General features: G+C 42.3%; 1 protein-coding gene across 2 annotated transcripts in view; it reads right to left on the bottom strand.

Annotated features, from left to right (window-relative positions):
- The window catches only part of snx30 (sorting nexin family member 30), a 108,614-nt gene that overhangs the window by 33,083 nt on the left and 50,441 nt on the right, over nt 1–25,090 (bottom strand). For both annotated transcript variants that reach the window (XM_072258185.1, XM_072258186.1), the window contains exons 3-7: nt 23,058–23,168; nt 10,178–10,336; nt 8,961–9,156; nt 2,761–2,960; nt 1,250–1,336 (exon numbers count right to left, since the gene is read on the bottom strand). In XM_072258185.1, coding sequence (XP_072114286.1) covers nt 1,250–1,336; nt 2,761–2,960; nt 8,961–9,156; nt 10,178–10,336; nt 23,058–23,168 — 753 coding nt within the window. The remainder of the gene's footprint in view (nt 1–1,249; nt 1,337–2,760; nt 2,961–8,960; nt 9,157–10,177; nt 10,337–23,057; nt 23,169–25,090) is intronic.

Raw genomic sequence — 25,090 nt, 5'->3', positions numbered from 1 at the left:
CATTTGCAGTTTGTTGCCTTCTGCACTCTGGTTGAACACCCTAATTGGGCAGTCTTTCATTGATTCTATTACAGTTACCATTCTACAGATTTGTTGAGTAAGCCCACAAGAAAATGAATCTCAGGGTTGTATATGGTGACATACATGTACTTTGATAATAAATTTTACTTTGATCCAAGCTCATCTTATTAAATGGAAAATTTCAACATCCTCAAAAGTTTAAGATGGAAGAAATAAACATATTTAAGGCAGAGCACCATTTGCCAAGAATAATAAAAAGGTTCCAGAGCTGAAGGCTGTTCAGAGCTGAAGCTCCAAGTCAACCTTTCTTTAAAATTGAGAAAAATTTTGTCCAGTGACAGCAGTCTTAATCTTCCAATCTTAGCCTATTCAAAAGAGCCAAATACAAGTCCAGTTTTTTTTTTAAACTCAAGAATGACAGAAATGAAGGTACCTGGCTATACAGCCAGATTTTTCATTTCTAGGTAGTAAAAAAAAAGAAAAACCTGATGCACTAGTTCAGATTTTGCCATCCATTGAAAGGCTGCACTACCAGCTCATTCAGAGAACCCACCCGTCAACAGGGTATACAAACTTTAAAACAATGCAAACATTGCAATGCCTTAAGAACAAATTCAATTTCTAGCACTTACAAAATTGTTAATTTTATATACAGTTGTCAAAGTCAAACATTAGGATAACAGGTCAAATTGAATTTTGCTCTGCACTCATTTGATCAAAGTATCTTTGCCTCTTGAGCACTCAGCCAAGGCACGCAACAGCAACGCCAGGAAGCTCCATTGAAAAAATTGTGCTCAAAATGGAGGCTGGTGCCATTGAAACTTTCAAAACAATTTGATACTGGGAAAATACAGTACATATTAGCTACAATCTTAGTGAATAGCAGAACCATCTCAAAATGGCTGCATGTTCAATTCTTGTCTCATATCAGAAGGACAGCCACTCACTGGCAGCTTTTCTTGCTTTTACTTCACGAGAACAATGAACAAAGTCCCAGAAAAGTTTCTGTGCTTAAACACTTTTGGGGCCATGAACCTAGGCTCATTTGAAATGGATTCCTCTAATTGACAAAGGGGGACACACTGAACAGCGTGAACAAATCCCAACCCAGACTAGAGAAATAAAAGGTCTTCAAACAGCTCTCCACTTGTCTGTCTCATTGTACTACAAGATCTGTAGGTTGAAAAGCCTGTGTTACAATTTAACTTAATAGTGAAACAGTACTCACTGCTTGTTTTTCTTCTTTCTTGTAAACAGCAGTTTCCAGTTTAGCTTCATATTCTGCTTGCACTTGATCCCTTTTTCTCAGCACATTCTGAAAAAAATAACAGACTTGAACACAATATTATCTGTAATTTAACTAACAGCTGTGCTAATCTTCAAAAGTTGTGTTACCAGACAGTAATCAGTTAGTACAATTCATTTTCACTTCTAAAACAATCCTGGCACATGCAAATAAAGCACTCACTAGACAAATATTAACAAGTCAGCCGGCATAGATGCTGAATCAGAATCTGCACTGAAATATTAAATCTCAGGAAGAGCAACATGCAAAACACATCATACAAAGTGCACTTCAATTTCCAAATATACCTCAAGAGTAAACCACAGCTGCCGACAACCACTTAAAATGTGGATTCAAAAGACAACCATGAGAAAACATTTCTCAAGTGAAATACATGTTACATCATATATACTGCACATTTGTCCCAGCACCCCCCACTGCAAATTCTAGGCATCTTCCATTCCTTTGCTACAAGCACATTAGACTTGTTTATTGCCTAGCCTCAAACTTTCTGCACAGTTTTATGACTTCTCACTTAAATGAAGGATTTACAGTGAAATTAATAACTTGGTATCCAATTCATTCAGCATCTTACACAAAGCTGTCTCCTCACATTCCTTTCAAACTCACTGGCTTATTTTCTTTAAGATCACCAGGGCCCAGTTCCCACACCCATTTTAAACCCAGGATTTTCTGGAAAATATTTTGCTAATGGGCATCATCTGGGAAAGGGAATTTAAAAATGTGCATTGTTAATAACATCCAATAATCTAGAAAATCTGATATTCCAGTGTCAATTACCAAGACTGCTCTACTAATGGAATCTTACTCTTATGATCATAGCAATGCTGCAAAGATTAGATGAATTCCTGGGATGGTAGATTTGTCAAAAATGAGAGATCAAGTAGGTTAAGCATCTAATCTCTGGAAAAAAAAAATGAGATAACTTCATAGAATATGCATGATTGTTAAAAAGCTCTACAAGCTAAATGCCAGCAAGGCATTCTCCCAGCAGTGTAGAACAAGCTATATCCACAGAAACAAGTACCAGTCATTTAGAACACATCAATGCAAAATATTTGAAAATCTTGAGGATCGCAGAGGCTTGATTATTGATAGATTTTCAGGATATTAGAGGGGAAAAAAGGTTAATTGAGATGGGGCATGAAAACAATTGTCAGTTGTTGAGTTTTCAAGCAGATGACAGTAATTTTAAAAATGTTAACATTTAATTGGAATGGATACTCTTAAATTTAAAAGAATATCAAAAAGAAATTGGAAAGACTTTCAAGAAGAACACTCCTGAAGATTTAGACTTGGCTAAGGTGGTAGCAATGCAATTTCCAAATATTACATCTACCCCATTTGAGAAAACATGTACTTCAACCATCAAACAGTAGATGCACTATGCAAAGCTCAAAAATAGCCCTAGTGGAGTAAAAGGGATCTCTTACTTTCATTGATTCTACATAGAGGATATATTCGCGAAGTACAGGAAGGAAGTCTTCAGACATGCCCTCTGACAGTTCTTCCAGGGCTACACAGCAGCTGCCAATGCAATTTGATGCCCCACTGAGGGGTTTGCTTAGTTGTTCTTCCACTTCAGACCAGGAGAAATAAATAGGCCCGTATTCTCGAAGCTCCACCAAATATTCTAAGTAATCCAAAGAAGTTTGAAATTTTAAAAAATTGCTTTAGTAATTACAAGCACAATGAAAACACCAGATACTCAAACAGAAGACAATTTACATGCATTTCCCAATAACTACCATGTGACTTACTATGTAGCAAACCATTTCCCCAGACACACCCTCAGACAATGAACTTCCAACTTGAACAGTGACCAAGTCTCTCTAATCAATCCGGCTCAAATTTTCACTTGACTGTTCCTTTAACTTTTTACCTTGACCAAGTAAAAGACATAATTATTCCATATAATATGCTCAGCAGGTTCTTTGCTCACACTCCCCCCAACCACCTCGTCTTGCTGAGGTCCCCTCTGATCTTAGAGGGACAGATTTGCTGCTATTTCTAAACACCAGACTGTCTGCAATGTCACTTTAATTTAATTGCCCCATTGAACAGTATTAGGAGACCAACCTGGCAGTGTGGAAGGATTGCAGCCAATGCTCCAAGCACAAGGCCAAATTGTAGCTCTGCTCAAGAATTGCCCAGCTACTGGCAAAATTGTAACATTTGAGGTTTTTTCCAAAAGCTTGCTTCAATTTTCCATCATTACATGACTAATTTCTCAGCTAATTTTTCTGCATCTGTGGACTTCTCAAATAAAATTAGAAGCCTTTGAATCCTCCGAACTACTTTGTAGGTCTTCCTAACCCAGTGGTCCCCAACCACCAGGCTGCGGACCGGTACCGGGCCGCAAAGCACGTGCCACCGGGCCGCAAGGAAACGATATGATTTGGCGATATGAGTCAGCTGCACCTTTCTTCATTCTGTCACGCCCACTGTTGAGCTTGAACGCACGCGAGGTCATTACCCGCGCGTCATCCGTGTCAGCGCAGGATGGAGATCAACTCCTCGAGCTTGCAAATGTCGGCAGGCAGAAAAGTATGTTTGACATAACATCTCTGCCAGCATTTTGGATCAAAGTCAAGGCTAAATATCCTGAGAAAGCCACAAAAGCACTGAAAACGTTGCTTCCATTTCCAACCTTTTTCTGCGAAGTGGAGCTTTCTGCAATGAATGCAACAAAAACTAAACTGCAGAATAGACTGGACATAAAGAACCCCCTTTGAGTATCGCTGTTTCCCATCATCCCTCGATAGGACCGTCTTGTTGCAGGGAAACAAGCCCAGGGCTCCCATTGATTCAGCGATATTGGTGTGTTGCAATGATTTTCTATGTTCATTCGAGGAAAATATGTGCTGTGGGTTTAATATCCAAACATTATTTAAAATGTTATGATGCTATTGACTTACTTATATAACCATATAACAATTACAGCACGGAAACAGGCCATCTCTGCCCTTCCAGTCCGTGCCAAACACTACTCTCACCTAGTCCCACCAACCTGCACTCAGCCCATAAGCCTCCATTCCTTTTCTGTCCATATACCTATCCAATTTTTCTTTAAATGATAATATCGAACCTGCTTCTGACGCTTAAACTAGAAGTTCATTCAACACTTACTTCAAGCTCCCCTGTCCTCCCCTGATAATTGACTTATCATTATATTCATGCGAGGAAAACATGTGCTGTGTGTTTAATATTAAATTCGTTAGATAAACCCTTTTAGAAACGAAATTGAGTGTATTAGCCACTTATCACCTATATTCCGGTCGTGATTAACATCAACCCCCCCCCACCCCCCCGGAACAGAATCGCCAAAAACGATTTGCAGGAGAAAAAAAAAAATCAGCAGGTACATGCATGCGCAGGTCACGCATGCGTACTGGTGCCCACGCAAGGTTTCATGGTTATTGTAGTCTTTCTGGGGTAAACACAACGTATTTGACTGCTACTCTTGTCCGTTGGCAACCCTACCCCTCCCTCCCCCCCCCCCCACCCCCCCCCAGTCGGCCGGTCCGCAAGAATATTGTCAATATTAAACCAGCCAGTCCGCAGTGCAAAAAAGGTTGGGGACCCCTGTCCTAACCTACTTAAAGTTCCATTTGTTTCTCCCAGTCTCCCATGCCAGAACAATGACTAGGGCAGCAGCTGTATCACAAATTCTTTTCTTTCAGTCAAGCCTGGATTACTGTGACGGATTACACCCAAGTGCTCTGTCTATACACGTTTCACCTTTCACTTGATATTACTGCGCTCAACTTCACAATTGCTTTAAAATCCCTCGTGCCTTCCTCATTCCAAAGTGGTCCCTCCATGACAGGCAAATGAAGCCTCTCACTAATTCCAATAATGGTTCTTTTGCCAATTAGAGTAGAATATTTGACTTTCCAACTCTACCAAAACACCCACTTGTAAAGAGAAACTGGATTTGTTGTACTTCCAGGCAACTGACTAACCTACTGGAAACAAATTAACCCATTGACAGTAACCTGAAACTTTGTTCATCACTATAGCTTTGAATACTTTTGCTTCTTCAAATTCAATCTCTATTGTCTTGGTCTCTGTGTTGTTCAAATGAAGGTCAATCCATGTTTGAGGAATATTAGCAAATACTGGCTTATTAGACACTTGCAACCTTCTGGCTGTGACACTGAGCATTAGCTGAACCACAGCTTCCATCTTTGAGTAGTTGCTCACAATACATGACACGTGCATCAGTGCTTCAGAGAATGAGGGTTGAAATAGGATTGCGCATAAGGAATATAACCCATCAATATTGCAAAAATCTACATAGCTTGCATTGAGCTGCTTCCATTATCATAGCACCCTCCCCCACTAAAAAAAAACTAGAGGGAAAATTAGAATCAGGCATCCCTTTGGCAAATGTCTAAACTCCTTTTCTAAGTCAGCCAACACTTAAATTCAGATTCAATCTGCATTCAAGTCCGTAGTAGTAGCTGAAAAACGTACTTTTTTGTATAGCATCTCATCTCTCAACCATCCTCTCAATTTTTTCCTGATTATTTGACAAAACACAAGACCATGAGACACACAAGCAGAATAAGGTCATTTGGCCCACTGTCTCTGCTCTGCCATTCGGTCATGGCCAATTCATCATCCGTCTCAACCCCCCCCCTGTGCATTTTGTTACCACTTCACCTTATAAACCAAGTTGCTCAATTGGTTCCAGCAAAGTTTAATAACAACATATTTATAGCACATTTTTCATACAAATGATGTAGTTTGAAGTGCTTTACAACAGAATAAAATGCAAGTATAAAAATAAAAGACAAAGATGTTAGTTAAAAACAAAGCTATATGGATTTTGAGATGGCATTTAAAAGTGCCAACTGAGACTACATCCTTTATAGTTTTAGGTATTGAGTTTCAGAGTTTAGGAACATAGTTCAAAAAAGCTGACCTGCCAACTATCCCTTGAGAGAAATTATTTAAATTTAAGAGACTGGCAGCATGAATGGCAGCAATGCTTCACTACCAGATGAACTCAACGCTTTCTATGCCTGCTTTGAAAGGGAGAATACAACTACAGCTGTGAAGATCCCTGTTGCACCTGATGACCCTGTGATCTCTGTCTCAGAGGCCGATGTCAGGCTGTCTTTAAGGAGAGTGAACCTTCGCAAGGCGGAAGGTCTTGATGGAATACCTGGTAAGGCTCTGAAAACCTGTGCCAACCAACGAGCGGGAGTATTCAAGGATATTTTCAACCTCACTGCTACAGATGGAAGTTCCCACTTGCTTCAAAAAAAGGCAACAATTATATGTAAGCTGCTTTAATGACTATCGCCCAGTAGCACTCACATCTACAGTGATCAAATGCTTTGAGAGGTTGGCCATAACCAGATTGAATTCCTGCCTCAGCAAGGACCTGGACCCGTTGCAATTTGCCTATCACCACAATAGGTCAATGGCAGACACAATCTCAATGGCTCTCCACATGGCTTTAGACCACCTGGACAACACAAACACCTCTGTCAGGATGCTGTTCATCGATTATAGCTCAGCATTTAATACCATCATTCCTACAATCCTGATTGAGAAGTTGCAGAACCTGGGCCTCTGTACCTCCCTCTGCAATTGGATCCTTGACTTCCTAACTGGAAGATCACAATCTGTGCGGATTAGTGATAATATCTCCTGCTCGCTGACGAACAATACTGGGGCACTTCAGGGGTGTGTGCTTAGCCCACTACTCTACTCTCGATATACATATGACTGTGTGGCTTGGCACAGCTCAAATACCATCTATAAATTTGCTGATGATACAACCATTGTTGGTAGAATCTCAGGTGGTGACTAGAGGGCGTACAGGAGTGAGATATGCAAACTAGTGGAGTAGTGCCGCAGTAACAACCTGGCACTCAACGTTAGTAAGACAGAAGAGCTGATTGTGGACTTCAGGAAGGAGAAGATGAAGGAACACATACCAATCCTCATAGAGGGATCAGAAGTGAAGAGAGTGAGTAGTTTCAAGTTCTTGGATGTCTAGATTTGGGAACCTAACCTGATCCCAACATATCAATGCAGTTATAAAGAAGGCAATACAGTGGCTATACTTCATTAGGAGTTTGAAGAGATTTGGCATGTCAACAAATACACACAAAAACTTCTATAGATGTACCCGATTTTGATGACGATCTGAAAGCTCGAGCAAGATTATGAAACAAAAGTGGTTCTGTCATGTACTCTGGGTCCCAGACCACTGACAGCTTTAAAAATTAAAAGAACTTTAAAAATCAATTCTAAAAGATACAGGAAGCCAATGCAGAGTTGAGCTAAGATGGGAGTGACATGCACTCTCGACCAAGCCTACACCCAGGCTTGTTACTTCAGCTTTTACAAGGGGAGACAAATTCAAGTTTATTTGGAAGTTTCTCTCTTTTGGCTTTGGGACCAACTAAATATATTTCAGCTTTATCTTCATTTAATTCTAGGAAATTATTGCTCATCCAGTTGTTCATTACAGCCATACCAGAAGACAGAAAAGATAGGGTGTTATCATCATCAGGTTCAACCAAGACATATAATTGTGTATCATCTGCATAACTTGTGGAAATCATAAGTGTTTTCTAATGATGATTTTTGAAGTCAATAATGATCAACTTCAGGAGGAAGAAACTAGAAGTCCATAAGCCAGTCTTCATCAGAGGATCAGAGGTGGAGAGGGTCAGCAGCTTTAAATTCCTCAGTGTTATCATTTCGAAGAACCTGTCCTAGGCCCAGCACACAAGTGCAGTAACAAAGAAAGCACAGCAGCATTTCTACATCCTTAGGAGCTTGCAAAGACTCGGCACAACATCTAAAACTTCCAGAAACTTATATAGATGTGTGGAGGAGAGCATATTGACAGGCTGCACAACAGCCTGATATGGAAACACCAATGCCCTCAAATAGAAAATCCTACAAAAAAAAGTGATACGGAAAAGTCATCATGGGTAAACTCCTCCCCACAATTAAGCACATCTACACAAAGCATTGTTGCAGGAAAGCAGCATCCATCCATCATCAGGGATAACCACCCCCCCCAAAAAAAAACATACCCAGGCAATGCTTTCTTCCTGCTGCTGTCATCAGGAAGGTGGTACAGGAGCCTTAGGACTCCCACGTTCAGATTCAAGAAAAGTTATTACCCCTCAAACATTAGACTCCTGAACTAAAGGTGACAGCTTCACTTGCCCTATCACTGAAATGTTCCCATGACATTTGTTCCTACAGCACAAAGTGTAGAAGACAAGAGAGCTTAGGTTTAAGGTAGAGGAAGATTGGTTTAGAAAGGATTTCTCCCACTCTTCCCTCCCCAGGCATAGGGTAATTGAAGTCAGAACATGTTACTTGTAAAGGGTGGCAGAGATAGTTACACATAACATTTATGCAGCAGCCAGTCAAGTACTTCAACCTTTAAGGTACAGAAGTCTACAGATCGAATGTGGTAAATAGGATTACAGTTGGGGCAATGGACAGAATGAACATGATGTGCTGAAGGACTAACCATTTATTTTGGAAGCACCATTACTAAAGTTACTTTAAAACAAGCACAAAGTTAACCTAAATGGAACTGGGTGCAAAATGTAAGCACAGTTTCAAAAATCAACACACAATATCTTACCCGTTTGTTCCTTAACTATCCTTTGTGCAATTCGATCAATTGTCCCCAGCTTCTGAGAAAACATATCCAAATAATCTCCCATAGCAGCAAACTCTACAGGGCGGCTTCTTAGTTTGTAACCTCCAGTAACATATTTTACAGACTCCCCCATCTTTGCAATAAAAGCCAGGCCTTGCTTTTTATAAGGATTCAAATCCTATATATAAAAAAAACAAAACCACACAAGTCAGTTGAAAATAACAATTTGTTAAACAATAAAAAAATTTCAAGAAGAACAAGAAAGAAAATAGTTCTCAGGAACAAGGACCATATGCCTAAAATTGTGTTGGAAGTGAATGTGACTAATTTTGAAAAACAGATTTAAAGGAATGAATGGTTTCTTCAGTGCTGCTGTGACCACTTTCATTGGGTAAGCCATTAGGAGTTGAGTCTATTAAGAGGAACATTTATCAAGAGCAAGGCAGTTAGACCCTGCTGGAAGGAGCACCTTGAAGAGACCTCGCCTTATCATGAATTTCCTTGATTCCACCACCCAGTCCAATCTCAATACTAGCCCAGAAAGACCAAGTTGAAAAGGCCACATCAATTAGAAAACAAGGCAAGGCCTCTGGAGCAGAAAAAATCCCTACCAAAGAGAAGGGCCTCAGACTCCAGTTTCATGAAAGGAAACTTAATTTGTGGTAACAGCAGAATGATCTTCAATGCCTGACCAAAAAAAGGCAATTGCTTAAGTTACAAGTAATACCTTAAGAGCTGATTTTAAAATTAGAATATTGAGAATTTTTGTTCAGTGATCTGTTGATAACAAAGATCAAAGGGTGTGTTGGGTAGATGAACAAAACATGATCTGTGTTCTGAGATCTGTAATGTTGTACTTGATGGCAAAATTCTCATGCCTGAGTCCAACCTCAGGAATAGTTTGCATGTTAAGTGTTTTGATTTTTTTTTCCTTTTTTGAAATTGACATGCAGCATGAACGCGGTCTTTTTAGCCCTTTGAGCAGAGGCCCACTAATTCCCCAATTTACTCCTAGCCTAATCACGAGACAATTTAACCTACCAACCAGTACATCTTTGAAATGCGGGAGGAAATCAGAGCACTCGGAGGAAACCCACACAGTCACGGGGAGAATGTACAAACTCCTTACAGGCAGTGGCAGGAAATGTACCTGCGTCACTGGTACTGTAAAGCACTGTGCTAAGATCTAAACCAGGTACCTTTGCCGTAAGGAATATATTGAAGTGATCATTGAAGGAAAGAACAGGATGGTCAGAGATTCTTTTCAGAAACTTGTCCAGTGCCTTCCTTCTGGTCTCCACAAAGTCTTCTGAAAAGCGATCCACAACCCCCTTCACTACAAACTTTTCTGGCAAAGGCTGCAAGAAAAGAAATCTAAAATTACTGCATGAAATTAGTGATGTATGAATCTCTCTGTACTTAAAATACATTTAAAATTGGATGACACATTCACCTGTGTACAACATTCAGAAGAAAGTACAATGTTTTTTTAAAAAATATTAGAGATGTTTCAAAACTAGGACCAATAAATTAAAATAACTAATCAGGGAAGGAACCTGGAAGAAACTTCAAAAACAAAGAGTTACCACAAGAAACTCATTACAGAACAAACCAGATGAGCTGTACAAAGGAACTAAAGGCAAGACAATACTTCTAAAAAACAATTAAGCAGATTGTCCAGTTATGATGGTGTAAAATCAAATGCAATTCAATGCAAATTAAACAGTTTAACTATTAGGTTTCCTCAGCTTTCAACTTTGATAAAAATCCATTTCTGCCCCCCCCCCAAACGTGACAAAAACTCTGCAACCCAATCAGAATGGGAGTGGACAACAGCAAATCAGATTATAACTCTAGCATATACTTAAATACCGTACATGTTAATAATACATTGCACTGGAGATGTGGGTAGAAACTACACCACCAAATGAGGAGACACTTCTTAAAATACCAAATGAGCAGACCACCTTGTAACCAAAGCCAAGAAAGGTAGTACAGGTCGACCTTCTATAATCCGGCACCAATGGGACCTGAGGAGTGCCAGATTAGTGAAAATGCCAAATTACAGAAGGATCACTAAGCAATAGCTAATCCCCTCATCATACCTTTAAAATATCAAAGAATTTAAAGGTTCATTTAATGTCAGAGAAATGTATACAATATACATTTGTGTGGTTAAGATTAACATTCTGTGGTTAAGAAGGCCTATGATGTATTGGCTTTCATCAATCGTGGAATTGAATTTAGGAGCCGAGAGGTAATGTTGCAGCTATATAGGACCCTGGTTAGACCCCACTTGGAGTACTGTGCTCAGTTCAGGTCGCCTCACTACAGGAAAATGTGGAAGCCATAGAAAGGGTGCAGAGGAGATTGACAAGGATGTTGCCTGGATTGGGGAGCATGCCTTATGAGAATAGGTTGAGTGAACTCGGCCTTTTCTCCTTAGAACAACGGAGGATGAAAGGTGACCTGACGAAGGTGCACAAAATGATGAGAGGCATTGATCGTGTGGATAGTCAGAGGCTTTTTCCCCAGGGCTGAAATGGTTGCCACAAGAGGACACAGGTTTAAGGTGCTGGGGAGTAGGTACAGAGGAGATGTCAGGGGTAAGATTTTTTACTCAGAGAGTGGCACGTGCATGGAATGGGCTGCCAGCAGCGGTGGTGGAGGCTAGTACAATATGGTCTTTTAAGAAACTTTTGGATAGGTACATGGAGCTTAGAAAAATAGAGGGCTATAGGTAAGCCTAGTCATTTCTAAGGTAGGGACATGTTCGGCACAACTTTGCGGGCCAAAGGGCTTATTGTGCTGTAGGTTTTCTATGTTTCTATGTTAATATACATCCTGAAATTTTTTCGTCACAACCACCTATGAAAACAGAGGAGTGTCCCTAAGAATGAATGACAGTTAAATGTTAGAACCCCTAAGTTCCCCCCACCGCTCCCCTCCCTCCCGTGTGTAAGCAGCAGCAAGCAACAATCCCCCCCTCCCCACTGGCAAAAAACAAAGTGCACTCACTACCAGCACTCAAGCGTGAGCTAATCGATAGCAAAGACACAGACTTGCAGTTACCCCAAAGACTACATTGCACTCGCAGTTACTGAGGGAATCCTCATTAGTTTCTTTTCCTCCGCTTAGTAATATGCTTAAATCCAGCGGGTGACCACGTCTGATCTGAGGTCGTAGGCAGAAAAGAACAGAGTGCCAGCTGGGCGACGCCAGAGGGCAGTGCGCGACTGCCAGCAGGCCGACCCCGCGCGCGCAGCTCCCCCGCCGCTGGCGGGTGAGACGGGTGGGTGCCGGGCCACCGCGCCTCACGCAAATGATAATAAATGCAGGAAAACAAGCAGGAATTGCCCGTCTGTGCTTACAAGAGTGCACCAACAGGTGAACAGATCTAGCACAACCAAAACAATGCGCAGTAGATTGGTATGGTGGCCTGGAAAATTTGAAATCAGTGCGGATTATTGAAGGGACCGGATTACACTTAGTCAGATTAGCGAAGGTCGACCTGTAGTCAGATTAGTGAAGGTCGACCTGTATTAAATTTTGCAGAGTTATTTCAACAAATTAAAAGTGCACCATTTTGATCTCAACACCTAAAATTAGAGATATTTAGTGTGTGGCAATACTACTTATGGAATGTAATTTCCAATGCTGTGCACCAGAGGACTCTGATCTATACATGCTATTCCTAGAGACATACACTGAGATGGACATCTAATGCAGTTGCAAGATCAAAATACTAAAGGCTTTTTGATCTGCCTAAAACTTACTCTTCCAGCACAGCAAGATGTCCATAAGGGAATGCTACTAATTGAAGGATGCATTGAAGCTTGGTACATCAAAATCATCACATGCTGTGTCGTATGACTTGGGCAACATAGTCTTCCATTTGTCTTTAATCTGAGAAGTACTAATAAGCTCTTCAAAACCTTTGCCTGTCCATCCCTTAAGGTAACATGAATGTCATGCACTGTCGACCACGACTTTTTCCTCTATCAGTTTTTCCTGGCACTGCAAGATGTTTGAGCTTCTCTTTCCTCAGTACAGGTCCCAGAAATTCCAGCTGCCATTTCCTGATTGATGACACCAGCTCTCTTCTTATTCCAGGTTTTCACAATACTTCATTTGTTACTCTGTCCTTCCACAATATTTCTTCTCATTCTTTACTGCAGCTTAAGAGTCTTCCCTCATTTTGCTTTGATATTCTCCAACATTTGCTTCTGCATTAAGTGTGGAATGAACACAGCTCCACAAAACAGATTCGTACCCACAGAAATTGTTACTTTTTTAGTACCTTGCTCAAGTGTTCAAACTTGCATTCTCCTTCTAACTTCAGCATCAGTCCTACTGCTAGCTGTTATCAAGCTCCCTAAGTAATTGAACTTCCTTGTTTGTTTCATTGCCCACTTTCAGTTCACACTTCTGTATTTCATTCTTCTTTGTGAAACCATACATTGTTTTCTTGCAGTTGATGATCAATTCCCTCTTAGCACTTTCTTCAACAACTTTCTGATATTTCTCGGAGTTTCTCTTTAGAAATAGCTATCGGCTCTGTGTCATCTGGATATCATAGATTGTTCAAATTGTATCCTAGAATACTGCTAACTTCTCTTCTCATTATAAAGGTTGAACAAGCCAAGTGAGAGAACACAAACCTGTTGAACTCCTCTTAATCTTGACCAAAAAAAAAAATCACTAGTCTCATTTTCAACTCTCATCCCTGCCCTTTGTTCACAATACAAGTTTCTGATATCCTTCCCATTAATGTCCAAGTGCGGAAGGATTTTTATCAGCTCTTCTGTCTCACCTCATCAAAATCAAAAGCTTTTGTACAATTGACGAAACATGGGTATAGATCTTTCTGGACCTCAAATCACTCCAAGGATGAAGTTTGCATTTCAAGTTCCACTACCTTCAATGAAGCAGAACTGCTTGTGTGATCTCCAGTTTCTTGCTCTCATCACGATTTGTAGCAGGACTTTCACAACATGACTCAAACTAATTGTGCAGCATAACTCATATTCAATTGCTTAAGGTTTGTTTTTTTTTAAGCAGTACAATAAACACTGATTTGCTCATTTTCTCACATATCTCCCCCATTATTATTTCATTCAGTAAATCTGACAACCTTTCAATCCCGAAATCTTCCAGAGCTTGAATCATTTCTATAGCAATGCCATCTGGTCCCAATGCCTTATTCCTTTTAATTTCCCCCGCTGCTGCCTTAACATCTAATTTCATAATAGATGGGATGTCCATGTACTTAGTAATTATTGGCTTCTCTCCTCTCATTTCTTCAAACAAGTCGACAATGTATCAGACTATCTAGCCAGTACATCTGCTTCTTCCATGAGTATCGATGCCTCAAGCATCTAACTAGATATACAAGAATTAGCACCCATGAGTGTCTTCAACTTGTGCATGTTGTCAGAATTTTTCAGTTTCTCTACCTCTGCATTTTCTATTCATCCATTGTTCTTTCACTTCCCTATATTTTCACTTGATCTCTTTGGTTCGAAGTTTCATCATTGTCACTGTTCTTTGGGTACATCACTACCAAAGGAGGTGTAAGGTGCTCCTTCCCTCCGGTAGCCTGCAGGTCACCCTCAGGCAAGGTGTAGTACCGGCTTAGCACCCTCCTTGATCAGGGTCACATGAAGCCACGGGAGCAGGTGATGGATGGTTGGAAGAACAGGGTGCACATCACAAGTCCTGGTTATGAGACCACTGACACCAGGCAGACCATCTCTGAAGAGTATTGATAATGTCTGGAATCACACATCTTGTATAGTCACTGCCCAGAAGGTGGCAATGGCAAACCACCTCTGTAGAAAACCTTACCAAGAACAATGATGGACTAAGGGGAAAAGCGTGAAGGGGGTCTTTCCCACAGGCAACAATTCCTCCCTCAGTAAGGTCACTGATATACAACAGGTGAGACTTGACTGTCATCAGGCTATGGTCCGTAACAAGGATACCATCAAAATAACAACTTGGAATGTGTGAACTCGATCAAGCTGGAAAGCTAGAGAATATGAAGCAAGAAATGGAACATTTGAAAGTCAACATCATGGGACTGTGAGAGGCAAGGTGGAAAGGACTAGATGTTTCAGTTCTGATGAGCTAGTCAGGTGGTGATAAACTTGAACGAGATGTGGGAATAATACTAGATGCTGAAAAAAACACCAAAAGCCTTATGGAATACTGGGCATTATCGGACAGAGTCCTGCTGGTGAAACTCCAAGGACAACCCATGGGCATTTCAATAATAGTGACATATACTCCAACAGCTGATAGTAGTGAAGGAAGTTTTTAAATAATATCTTGCAAGAAGCAAAGGACCACTGCAAATCACAAGATATAATGATAGGGGATATGAATACTAAAGTTGGAAAACAACAGGATGGTGATATTGTCAGCGTATTTGGATTAGGAACCAGGAACAGAGATAAGAGATTCACAGACTGGTGTCGTGCAAATGATCAGGTAATAACAAACAAAGCTGTTGACTTGGAGAAGCTCAGAAGATGGGTACCACAATCAATAGACTACATCACAATCAGCAAGCATTTAGAAATGCCGTGCAACAGCCCAAGGCATATCCAGGAGTGGACTGAGAGAGTGATCATGTTCCAGTGATGTGCAAGTTGAGGGTTAAGCTTTAACTGTTAAAGAAGTCTCAGTGATTTGGTATAATTGATGAAATATAAGTATAAGTCTTTCTGAACCTATAGCCATGTCTTATCCAAATTAGACCTGGCTTGCTTGAAATATCTGGACACGAAGATGAAATACAACGCAGCAGTGAAGAACAGATTTGAAGCTGACCGTGGAGAACACACCAAGTTCGCTGAAGTTTAAAAAAAGGCAGCAGTGAATATATCTAATGAAGTGATACCAAAAAAAGAAAAATAGCAAACAGATGAAAGTCTGGATCTGATGAAAGAGTAATAGAAAATCACACCAAAGAACAGCAACAACCATAAAACTTGGAACAGCCAACACAAAGGGTCTGAGGGGAAAGGACCAATGCCCAAGTTTTGCCTGCAACCTGACACAGAGAGGCCAAATCAGATGAGGAAGTCCCTCAAACAATGAAAGGGTCTGTCAGCACTTGAAACCATTAGTGTGCGTGTACACACACACGCCTGCTTCAAGTTACTGGGTGTCAACATCTCAGTTTATCCTGGGCCCAACATATTGATGCAATTACAAACGCAACATGACAGCAGGCTATATATTTAGTTAGGAGTTTGAGGATTTCTACAGTTGTACCATGGAGAGCATTCTAACTGGCTCCATCAGAGTCTGGTATGGAGGGGCCACTGTACAAGACTGGAAAGGGCTGCAGAGGATTGCAAACCTAGCCACCTCCATCATGAGCATTAGCCCCACAGCATTTAGGTCATCTTAAAAAAGTAACGTCTATCATTAAGAACCTCAATCGCTCAGGACATGCTCTCTTTTTATTACTATCATTACTGAGGTGGTTCTGGTTGCAAGAACTGTTCTAAACCAATTTTCTTTAGTTCAGAAATGATCAAGAAGTCATCTGGTCAAGATGGTGCCAAGATGCAGTGTCCGACAGGGGTGCAGCTAAGAGACTTGGTTGTTTCTTGAAGCTCACAGGGATGGTTTGGGGGACAGAGGGGAAGTTAGGAGTCAGGTTAAGGTTTAGGGACAGGGACATGGAGTTAGCCAGGTCAGAGTCTAGGCCTCTGCTACACACTCCAAGCCCAGCGAAGTGGACATGTCACAAAGGACACTTATGGATGCCAGGCTGGCAAGAATCTGATGAAGACCAGCAAGGACATTGGCTAGTGGGCCCCCAGATCTGAGTCCCGTGTCGGATGTCCGTGAGAGCAGGAGGCGTAAATCTGGAGTTTGGAATCTCATCATCTAGTCCTGGAATCGATACTGAAGATAGAAGCCAGAAGGTCAAAAGAAAGTCCAGGAGTCAAAGCCCACTGGCCGAAGTTCTGGGTCTGCAAGTCTGAGGAAATTAAAGGCCCATTGTTCGAGTCTGCTGGAGGCCTTGAGGCCCATCTTGGTATGGAAGACAGTTTGGGAGTGATAGAGAGGAAAGAGAGGGGTTTGTTTTGCTGCTTGTTATGTACTATTATTGCTGCTGCTGAACATTGTGGCCATGCTCTGTTGGTCTGTTGGCCACAGAACGTGTAGTGATGCTTGCGGGCTATCCCAGGCATATTCTTAAGCTTGTTGGTTGTTAAGACAAATGACACAATTCACTGTTTCAATGAACTGTACATGTGAAAAATTAATGAATAATTTTGCCCAAAAGCAATGTTAAAAACAGCATCCAAAATAGTTGCACCTCCCGTTGATTTATTTATTTAATATATATAAATAACCATACACAGGATGATTCATTTCCTTCCAGGCATACTCCATAAATCCATAATAGAATAATAACCATAACAGTATCAATGTACACAAAACTATGAGAGGTATAGGCAGTGGGGGCAGGGAGTGGAAAGCCTGCTTGCATCTACCCCAAGGTTGGGTGGGACTACAACTGGATCATGAGTTAAGGGTGAAAGGTGAAAAGTTTAAGGGGAACACAAGGGGAAACCACAAGAGTCATGAATGTGGAACGAATTGTCAGCGCAAGTGAAGCATGCAAGCTTGATTTCAACATTTAAGAGAAGTTTGGGGGAGAAGTACATGGATGGGAAGGGTATGGAGGGCTATTGTCCCGGTGCAGGTCAATAAGAGTATGTAGCTTAAATTGTTCACGTGGACTAGATGGTCCAAAGAGCCTGTTTCTGTGCTGTATTTCAACCAGTGAAAAAGATAAACTGCAACTCCAAATATAAACAAACCAATGAAGAGTCCTTGAAAAGGAGTCCATTGGTTGTGAGAATATTTCAGTGATGAAGTGAAGTTGCCCCCTTTGATTGAAGAGCTTTATGGTTGAGAAGTAACAACTGTTCCTGAACCTGGTGGTATATGAGTCTTTAGGTTCCTGTACCCATTTCCTGATGGCAGCTGCGAGGAGAGAGCATGTCCTGGGTGGTGGTGGGGGGAGATCTCCGATTATGGATGCTGCTTTCCTGCAACAACATTTCATGTAGAAATGTGCTCAACAGTGGAGAGGGCTTTGCCCATGATGGACTGGGCCACACCCACCACTTTTTGTAGGATTTTCCATTTAAGGGCATTAGTGTTTCCATCCAAGGCTGTGATGTAGCCCAGTCCATATACTGTCCACTACACACCTACAGAAGTTTGTAAAAGTTTTAGATGACATGCTGAATCCTTGCAAACTCCCAAGTAGAGATGCTGCCATGCTTTCTTCATAATTGCACTGACATGCCAGGCCCAAGACAAGTCCTCTGAAATGATAACACCAAAGAATTTAAGTTGCTGACCCTCTCCACCTCCAATGAGGACTGGCTCATGAAACTCTGATTTCCTTCTCAAGTCAATAATCAGCTTCTTGGTCTTGCTGATATTGAGTAAGAGGCTGCCATTATGGCATCACTCAGCCTGATTGTCAATCGCCCTCCTACAAGCTAATTCGTCACCACCTTTGATTTGGCCTTCAACAGTGATGTCTTCAGCAAACTTCAATATGGCATTGAAGCTGTACTTAGCCACACAGTCATGTGTAAAGCAAACAACAGGAATTCTGCAGATGCTGGAAATTCAAGCAACAGACATCAAAGTTGCTGGTGAACGCAGCAGGCCAGGCAGCATCTGTAGGAAGAGGTGCAGTCGACGTTTCAGGCCGAGACCCTTCATCAGGACTAACTGAAGGAAGAGTGAGTAAGGGATTTGAAAGTTGGAGGAGGAGGGGGAGATCCAAAATGATAGGAGAAGACAGGAGGGGGAGGGATGGAGCTAAGAGCTGGACAGGTGATAGGCAAAAGGGGATACGAGAGGATCATGGGACAGGAGGTCCGGGAAGAAAGACAGGGGGGGGGGGTGGACCCAGAGGATGGGCAAGAGGTATATTCAGAGGGACAGAGGGAGAAAAAGGAGAGTGAGAGAAAGAATGTGTGCACAAAAATAGTAACAGATGGGATACGAGGGGGAGGTGGGGCCTTAGCGGAAGTTAGAGAAGTCGATGTTCATGCCATCAGGTTGGAGGCTACCCAGACGGAATATAAGGTGTTGTTCCTCCAACCTGAGTGTGGCTTCATCTTTACAGTAGAGGAGGCCGTGGATGGACATGTCAGAATGGGAATGGGATGTGGAATTAAAATGTGTGGCCACTGGGAGATCCTGCTTTCTCTGGCGGACACAGCGTAGATGTTTAGCAAGGCGGTCTCCCAGTCTGCGTCGGGTCTCGCCAATATATAAAAGGCCACATCGGGAGCACCGGACGCAGTATATCACCCCAGTCCACTCACAGGTGAAGTGTTGCCTCACCTGGAAGGACTGTTTGGGGCCCTGAATGGTGGTAAGGGAGGAAGTGTAAGGGCATGTGTAGCATTTGTTCCGCTTACACGGATAAGTGCCAGGAGGGAGATCAGTGGGGAGGGATGGGGGGGACGAATGGACAAGGGAGTTGTGTAGGGAGCGATCCCTGCGGAATGCAGAGAGAGGGGGGGGGGAGGGAAAGATGTGCTTAGTGGTGGGATCCCGTTGGAGGTGGCGGAAGTTACGGAGAATAATATGTTGGACCCGGAGGCTGGTGGGGTGGTAGGTGAGGACCAGGGGAACCCTATTCCTAGTGGGGTGGCGAGAGGATGGAGTGAGAGCAGATGTACGTGAAATGGGGGAGATGCGTTTAAGAGCAGAGTTGATAGTGGAGGAAGGGAAGCCCCTTTCTTTAAAAAAGGAAGACATCTCCCTCGTCCTAGAATGAAAAGCCTCATCCTGAGAGCAGATGCGGCGGAGACGGAGGAATTGCGAGAAGGGGATGGCGTTTTTGCAAGAGACAGGGTGAGAAGAGGAATAGTCCAGATAGCTGTGAGAGTCAGTAGGCTTATAGTAGACATCAGTGGATAAGCTGTCTCCAGAGACAGAAAGATCTAGAAAGGGGAGGGAGGTGTCGGAAATGGACCAGGTAAACTTGAGGGCAGGGTGAAAGTTGGAGGGAAAGTTAATAAAGTCAACGAGTTCTGCATGCGTGCAGGAAGCAGCGCCAATGCAGTCATCGATGTAGCGAAGGAAAAGTGGGGGACAGATACCAGAATAGGCACGGAACATAGATTGTTCCACAAACCCAACAAAAAGGCAGGCATAGCTAGGACCCATACGGGTGCCCATAGCTACACCTTTAGTTTGGAGGAAGTGGGAGGAGCCAAAGGAGAAATTATTAAAAGTAAGGACTAATTCCACTAGACGGAGCAGAGTGGTGGTAGAGGGGAACTGATTAGGTCTGGAATCCAAAAAGCGTAGAGCTTTAAGACCTTACTGATGGGGGATGGAAGTATATAAGGACTGGACATCCATGGTGAAAATAAAGCGGTGGGGGCCAGGGAACTTAAAATCATCGAAAAGTTTAAGAGCATGAGAAGTGTCACGAACATAGGTCAGAAGGGATTGAACAAGGGGTGATAAAACAGTGTCGAGGTATGCAGAGATGAGTTCGGTGGGGCAGGAGCAAGCTGAGACAATAGGTCAGCCAGGACACGCAGGTTTGTGGATCTTGGGTAGGAGGTAGAAAGGGGAAGTGCGGGGTGTGGGAACTATAAGGTTGGTAGCAGTGGATGGGAGATCGCCTGAGCGGATAAAGTCAGTGATGGTGTGGGAGACAATGGCCTGGTGCTCCTTAGTGGGGTCACGATCGAGGGGTAAATAAGAGGAGGCATCCGCAAGTTGTCGCTGTGCCTCAGCAAGGCAGAGGTCAGTACGCCAGACTTCAACAGCACCCCCCTTATCGGCGGGTTTAATAATAAGGTTAGGATTAGTGCAGAGGGAGTGGAGAGCAGAGCGTTCCGAAGGAGTGAGGTTGGAATGGAGACAAGGTGCGGTGAAGTCGAGACGGTTGATGTCCCGTCAGCAATTAGCGATAAAGAGATCCAGAGCAGGCAGAAGACCAGAGCGGGGTGTCCATGGAGAAGAGGAGGGTTGAAGACGGGAGAAGGGGTCATCGGTGGGGGTGGAAGAGTCCTTGCCGAAGAAGTAGGCTCAGAGACAGAGACGGCGGAAGAAAAGTTCCACATCATGAAGAACACGGAACTCGCTGAGGTGTGGGCGAAGGGGGACAAACGTGAGGCCCTTACTGAGAACAGAGCATTCTGCCTCCGACAGTTGAAGGTCGGAGGGGATGGTAAAGACCCGGCACGGATGAGAGCTGGGATCAGAAGGGGGAGGGGGGAGGCTGGGGGTGTCAGTGGAGAGGGGAGGGTTGGGGTGAGAGGAAGATGGAGCCTCCGAGGGCCCAGGAGTTGACGGTGGGATCTGAAGGAGATGGGATTGCAGAGTGGTGGTGGGGGAAGGGGAGACGGGAGTCACAACAGCAGCACATAAGGACCCAGCCTGGAGTTCAAGGCTGGAATCTTGAGAGCTGGGATCAGAGGGGGGGAGGGGGGAGGCTGGGGGTGTCAATGTTGAGGGGAGGGTTGGGGTGAGAGGAAGATGGAGCCTCTGAGTACCCAGGAGCTGACGATGGGATCTGAAGGAGACGGGATTGCAGAGTATTGGTGGGGGAAGGGGAGACGGGAGACGGGAGTCACAACAGCGGCACATAAAGACCCGGCCTGGAGTTCAAGGCTGGAGTCGCAGTTGGTGGTTGCGCAATCGTTGTGAAGGTGTCCATGGTCGTTGCTGGAGTCCGGGTTTTGAATATGCCCTGAGGTGTTGGAGCCGCCGAGATCAGTGCAGGCGGCCAAGCACATAGCTTTGAGGTGTACCTGTGCTGATGGAGAACATGGAGATGTTGTTGCCAATCTGAACTGACTGGGGTCTGCAAGTGAGGAAACTGAGGATCCAGTTGCACAAAGGGTATTGAGGCCAAGGTCTTGGAGCTTATTGATTAGATCTGAGAGAATGATGGTATTAAATGTCAAGCTGTACTCAATAAAGAACATACTGATGTATGCATCCTTGCTGTCCAGATATTACAGGGTTGAGTGAAGAGCCAGTGAGATGGCATCTGCTGCGGACCTGTAAGCATGCTGTGGTTGCTTAATAATGACTAGGGTAACATGCTGAAGGACACAGCAAGTCAAACAACATCTATGGAGAGGAATGAAGAGTTGATGTCTCAGGTTGAGTCCCTTCATCATGAGAGTCCTGATGAAAGGTCTTGCCAAAATGTTGATTTTATTCCTCTCCATAGATGCTGCCTGGCCTACAGAACTGCTCCAGCATTCCGAGTGTTATTCTGGACTTCAAGTAATTGCAGAATCTCGTATTAATGATGACTAGTTTGTTCATCTATAGGATTAAAAAATTCTTGAGAGATTATTGTAGATATGATTAACTGATTGGGGGATAGGGCAACTAAAGTTAAGAGTTCAACTTCTGTGTAAACATTGCAGTACAAATGGAAATGTTTGCATATAGAGCCATTTTTAAAATCAGTGACGTGATTCACTTATTTAATAGCCAAGGCCAGCATGAAATTTGGAATTGTAAGCATCTAATCTCATTAATTTGTATTTTGGGTTATTGCGACTGTTTATTAATACTGTCCATTTGATATTATTGGTTATCACAAGAAATACAAATCACTAGTTCAATTTTTAATCACTTGCTGTTCTCAGTTCCTGTTATCTGGTATATTAGAAATATTTCTGACAACCAACAAAACCCAAGAGAATTATATCAAGCAGAGAATGGGCCAAAAAAAAAAAAAAATGGCAGATTCACAATGTTAGTTAGTATACACGTGAATTTTGATTACCTCACACTGAATAGAGACATACTGATATAGGAAGCAAACTATTGATTGCAGAGATTATAACAATAGGCACTTGAAAGACAAAATAGAATAAAGCAGGTCCATGCATTTAGCCGAAGTATACATTTAGCAGTAGTTCAAGGTGCAGCTCAACATTATCAAAATCTAATAAAGTACACTTTTCCAGATCATGCATGCCATAAATGAATTTAAATATCATATGCACCTGGAGACCAGATTTACCCTGTACCTACTGGTATGATATGTGTCGGCTGCGATTCTTCCAGTTTAATCCTCAACCAATCAAAATCCTGGTATCTGCGCCGTACTACATATTCTGGTAAATCAAATTCGGTTCTGGTGGTCTGAAATTAATTGAAACTTTTAGTAAACAGGGTGAAATTAAAATATTAACTTTTGTTAAAACCTTCAGAGCGTTGGAATTTGATCTGACTTCTCCAAATTGGTTTATTATTAACTTGCGCTAATTAAACTGAGAAGCTTTAGAAGTTATCCAAGATTTATAACATTTTGCATTTGTTTAAAAATAGCATTGACAATTACTGGGATATAAATACAATAACTAAATCTGTGGAGGAAGAAAAATGTGAAACCACAGTTAATAAGAAATTAATAATTATGATCAAAGACCAACTAAGGATGCTTATCACAAGCCTGAGTCTCAGAACTATTTTTTGCCCGCATAACTCTCTTAAAACAGTGTCAAGCTTAATCATTAATATTTCATTGTTTTAATTTAGCACACATATTCCAGTAGTAAACTATTCCAGGAAGACAAACTAGTCATTTCTTTCCACAATTTAAGCCCATCAAAATAGCATGAAGGCTGATTGCATACATTAGCCTGTGATCTTCTCCATCACATCAACATAAAGCAAAATAAATAAGAGTTAAATTATTTCAATGCAATGGCACTTCAGGTCACATTCATTTGGGAGACTGACACCCGCTGGGCTCATACATGGTAATAAGCAACTCAATATATAAATACAAGTAGCATAAAGTGGGAGCAACTTTATGCTATTGATATTTAGCTTGAAGGATAATTAAATACAGTACTATTAAAAGTATTAGATGCCCAAGACTTTTGCACAGTACTGTATTGTCAATGTGGAGCAGAGCACGAGTTCGTAAATCTGGCGAGAGCAAAGGATGTTAGGAATAGCAAGGGTGAAGCACAGTGGGAGGCATATAGGATCAGTGGCGAAATGCCAGTGAGTGGCATGGGTGCAGACAAACCCAGCCCTGAGAGACACCAGGCGAGATTACTTGATTCCAAACAATTGGTTTATTGATCACTGCAGAATGTCTCTGATGCTTCCCACTGCCTCCCCTTCTCCCTGCCCCCTTCCCATTCAGTCCACAGAGACTCGCATCAGAATCAGGTTTATCATCCAGTCATGAAATTTGTTTATGTTTTATGGAAGTTTTTTGTTATGCAGCGCACTGCTGCCACAAACAGCTTCTAACTAGTGACAGTCGCCTGCACTACAGTACATTGCACAAGTCTTGGATATATACGCCCAATACTTTTGCACAGTCCTGTAAATCGTGGAGTAACATTTCTGGCTGATAATTGCTATAAAGGAACTTTTGACACCAACAAGTACTTTAAAGTTCAAAAAGAATAGTTAAGACAAGGGAGACAGTGTATTTTTCCCTCTGCAGCCACAGTGGATACCAGTTAATTGGAACACATTGGGACCAGAACATTTTTGGCCAAGTTACGTGGCTGCCCCAGTAGCCGAAGTTTCACAGAAATAGTTAAAAAGGTATATTTAAAAGATGACAAACTACCATTTAACTGAGTAACAAGTTATGTACTTAAGTGAAATACAAAATAAATTAGAACACTGCCAAAACTACTATAGTACTATAACACAAGGAAATCTGCACATGCTGGAATTTCAAGCAACACACATAAAAGTTGCTGGTGAACGCAGCAGGCCAGGCAGCATCTCTAGGAAGAGGTACAGTCGATGTTTCGGGCCGAGACCCTTCGTCAGGACTAACTGAAAGAAGAGCTAGTAGGAGATTTGAAAGTGAGAGAGGGAGGGGGAGATCCAAAATGATATGAGAAGACAGGAGGGGGAGGGATGGAGCCAAGAGCTGGACAGTTGATTGGAAAAAGGGATATGAGAGGATCATGGGACAGGAGGCCTAAGAAGAAAGAAAGGGGGAGGATGGTTAAAGTAGTCAAATCATTTCATTTTCACTCTTTGTTGTTTCTGGAATCTCCAAGCCTGATTACTTGAAACAGTAGTGA

The sequence above is a fragment of the Mobula birostris genome, chromosome 5 (assembly GCF_030028105.1).
Source record: "Mobula birostris isolate sMobBir1 chromosome 5, sMobBir1.hap1, whole genome shotgun sequence".
NCBI classification, from domain to species: Eukaryota; Metazoa; Chordata; class Chondrichthyes; order Myliobatiformes; family Myliobatidae; genus Mobula; species Mobula birostris.
This window is presented reverse-complemented; position numbering and strand designations above follow the sequence as displayed.